The sequence below is a fragment of the Eriocheir sinensis genome, chromosome 4 (assembly GCF_024679095.1).
Source record: "Eriocheir sinensis breed Jianghai 21 chromosome 4, ASM2467909v1, whole genome shotgun sequence".
Taxonomy (NCBI): domain Eukaryota; kingdom Metazoa; phylum Arthropoda; class Malacostraca; order Decapoda; family Varunidae; genus Eriocheir; species Eriocheir sinensis.
In genome coordinates, this window is record NC_066512.1 from 17,285,844 (window position 1) to 17,289,281 (window position 3,438).

At 53.9% G+C, this 3,438-nt stretch overlaps 1 protein-coding gene across 1 annotated transcript; it reads left to right on the plus strand.

Moving 5' to 3' along the window:
• Window positions 1–684: 684 nt before the first annotated feature.
• Window positions 685–3,228, plus strand: LOC126982257 (splicing factor 3A subunit 2-like). Its single transcript, XM_050834228.1, has 4 exons — window positions 685–695; window positions 1,407–1,610; window positions 2,009–2,118; window positions 2,738–3,228. Exons 1-4 carry the CDS (start codon window positions 685–687, stop codon window positions 3,226–3,228), a joined length of 816 nt encoding a protein of 271 aa, XP_050690185.1.
• The last annotated feature ends 210 nt before the right edge of the window (window positions 3,229–3,438 follow it).

The window sequence follows — 3,438 nt, forward strand, 5'->3', positions numbered from 1 at the left end:
ACCCGAGGCATGGCGGCGGCCGAGAGTGGTGATGAGGAATTCCTGGCCGCCGCGGGAAGCATCCACGACATCTGCACACACCATTAACGCAGTGCTTGATGCCCCTCACCCCACCCCACCCCCCACCCCTACCACCGCCACTCCTGTACCTCCATCCACCTCCTTCCCCCTACCTTCACCACCATCACCACACTGCATAAACACACACACACACACACCGTCAAAAAAGACCAATTGTTGATAGCTTGCTGTTTTTTTGTGGTTTGCATGCTTTAGTTTTTATCTTTTTCTCGTTGTTGTTCTTTTCTCTGTACCATCTCCATTTCTTTGCCACATTTACTACATACAACTACCGTATTTTTTTTACTTACGAACTTAAATATTACCTTGTGAAGCACCTCATGCCCCAAACAGGCGCAGTGCCCCATCAGCATCAAAATTTCACTGCCTAAGTCAATACAGTAGTGTGGGCGTGCGTGTGGGCGGGCACTGGGTGTATAAGGGTATACCTGGTCAGGGGAAGTGAGGTAGAAAAGGGAGGAGAAGGAGGAGTTGGTGGTAGCTGATAGGGGGGGATTGGTGGAGGACAGTGGGTGGGTTGGTGAGTACAAGATTTAAATTTCAAGTGAGATTTTGGGTGAGTTGGGAGGGGGTTATAGGTGAGGACATGAAAGGCTGTTAAGCATGTTGGGATGGTGAGGGAGTGAGGGTATACAGAGGGAGGATGTGAGCTGAAGGGTAAGGGTATGCGAGTATGTGTGTGGCGAGGGTGTGAGGGGGTCACGGTAAGGGTGCCCACGATAGCATCTCGACGGTCAGGTACTCGCCGGTCCCTAAGCACAGCCCTGCTCCATTTACCTCAAGGGTCACTGTCTCAGCGCCTCACGCCCCTCCCCTGCCCCCTTCCGCCCCCTGCCGCCGCCCTACACTCACTCCACCCTCACTCCCTATCTCCGTCTCGTGTTTTCCAGCCTCTGTCTCTCCTCTCTCCCTCTCTCCCCGTCCCTGCCCACTAATGTACTCCCCTCCGCCGCAACAGACCACTAAGCGCTCAAGAATGACAAACTCTTTTACCACAAAGTACCCTCCCCCCTCCCCGCCCCGTGGCCCTTGTGCTGACCTCTAGTATTACAGGTGTGGAGGCTGCCTGACGGCGCCAGGTAAACTGATCACTGCCCTCCCCACCAAACACCTGAGAAGGTTACCTCTCAGGCCCAGCTGACGCTCCGGCAGCTCCTCATACAAAAGAAATAGTCTACACACGGCCGTCCCTGCTGCATCCGGTCCATATGTCGCGGTTTCGCCCTCTTCGCATCGCCAAACACGGCGTCACCGGCCTCGACGACCTCCTTCAAGCACAAGCGTATCCCTGGTTACTTATTTCCATGCGTGTTTGTGGCCGGCAGCGCCCTCTACCACTCCTCCCCAAGAGTCTCAGGCCTAGTCCCTAGTCCAGGAGACACCATCCTAGTAACCGGCCGCCCCATGTCCCAGCGGTTCACCTCCCCAGCAGCAGCATCCCAACGCCTCCCCAACGAGCCAGGGACCGCATCCACGTCAGCCCTTACCAGCAAAACAATAGGAGGCAGCAGCAGGAGGCAGCGGCGGTCGTGAGCTAAACGTGATTAATTTGCGCCAAATATTATGTTGTGTTTCTGGAGGAGTGCCTCGGCCGTGCACGCGGCGCTGGAGGCTCCTGCTGGGGAGGGGCTGGCGGGGCGGGGCCGCGCGCAACGACCACGACAAGACAGACAAAACTTCTAACCTTGGTGGCCCGCGGGTCGCCGTGGACTCTTGACTCACTCCAACACCATATTACAAAACTCCCACCGGTTATTTCGCCTCAGTTTTGTTAACTCAAATACAAGAAAAAATTGCAGGCGAAAACAGAAATACTGAGGTGAACACACAAACACACCACAACCACCACCACCACCACCACCATTGGACCACATGCACCGTCCCCACACTCCCTGTACTACCACTACCTCTGCCACCACCGAAGCAGTCCCCTCCACTTCCCCACCTCAACTACCAGCACATTACTCCCGACAAATGACATCTTCATACCCGGCCACAGCCTGAGTCTCATTGTTAAGAGACTCCCTAATGCCGGGGGTACTTTGCACTCCCCTAATGAACACAGCGCCATTGTCATGCGCTCAGCCGGTCAGCTAATTGCGTAATCCGACCCTAATGAGATGCGGCGAGGTCGTGTGTTACAAGCGCCTTTGTGCCTCTTACTCATTACTCGCGTCCATGAATTCTTCTTGTTTTCCACGAAGTAGCACCGAGAAGATTCCCAGACAATATCACAGACTGGTTGAAAAGCCTCTTCTTGGCTCTTATTTACGTGGAATGTGTACTCGTGTGGCTGTTGCATCTCACACACCCCTACACACAAGGGTACACCAAGATACTGCCTCTCACACACCCCTACACACAAGGGTACACCAAGATACTGCCTCTAACACCCCTACACACAAGGGTTCACCAAGACGCTGCCTCTCACACACCCCTACACACAAGGGTACACCAAGATACTGCCTCTCACACACCCCTACACACAAGGGTACACCAAGATACTGCCTCTCACACACCCCTACACACAAGAGTTCACCAAGACGCTGCCTCTCACACACCCATACACACAAGAGTTCACCAAGACGCTGCCTCTCACACACCCATACACACAAGAGTTCACCAAGACGCTGCCTCACACACCTCTACACACAAGAGTTCACCAAGACGCTGCCTCTCACACACCCCTACACACAAGGGTTCACCAAGACGCTGCCTCTCACACACCCCTACACACAAGGGTTCACCAAGACGCTGCCTCTCACACACCCATACACACAAGAGTTCACCAAGACGCTGCCTCTCACACACCCCTACACACAAGGGTACACCAAGATACTGCCTCTCACACACCCCTACACACAAGGGTTCACCAAGACGCTGCCTCTCACACACCCCTACACACAAGGGTTCACCAAGACGCTGCCTCTCACACACCCCTACACACAAGGGTTCACCAAGACGCTGCCTCTCACACACCCCTACACACAAGGGTTCACCAAGATACTGCCTCTCACACACCCCTACACACAAGGGTTCACCAAGACGCTGCCTCTCACACACCCCTACGCACAAGGGTACACACAGATACAAGACCACGAGGGCCCCAATCAGTCAGTCCGTCCACACACACACGACAGCCCCTGAGATACAGTTATTCAACAATCTGCCTTGCCTGTCCATAAATCTATCCAACTTACAAATACTACTTTCAATCGTACCCGCATTAATTATACAACTGCTTAATTGATCCATTCATCCAGTACCCCCGCGCGATTAAACTTCCGTCTCATTGTGCTGTCAATGCTTAGTGTGTGTGCTAAGTGTGTGTGTGGGCTTATTGTGGGTAAGGCTGGG

Coding starts and splice junctions, on each gene's coding strand:
- LOC126982257 (XM_050834228.1), top strand. Junction 1,611..2,008: donor AGCAGGAGGCAGCGGCGGTC/GTGAGCTAAACG, acceptor CCACCGAAGCAG/TCCCCTCCACTTCCCCACCT. Junction 2,119..2,737: donor GAGACTCCCTAATGCCGGGG/GTACTTTGCACT, acceptor TCTACACACAAG/AGTTCACCAAGACGCTGCCT.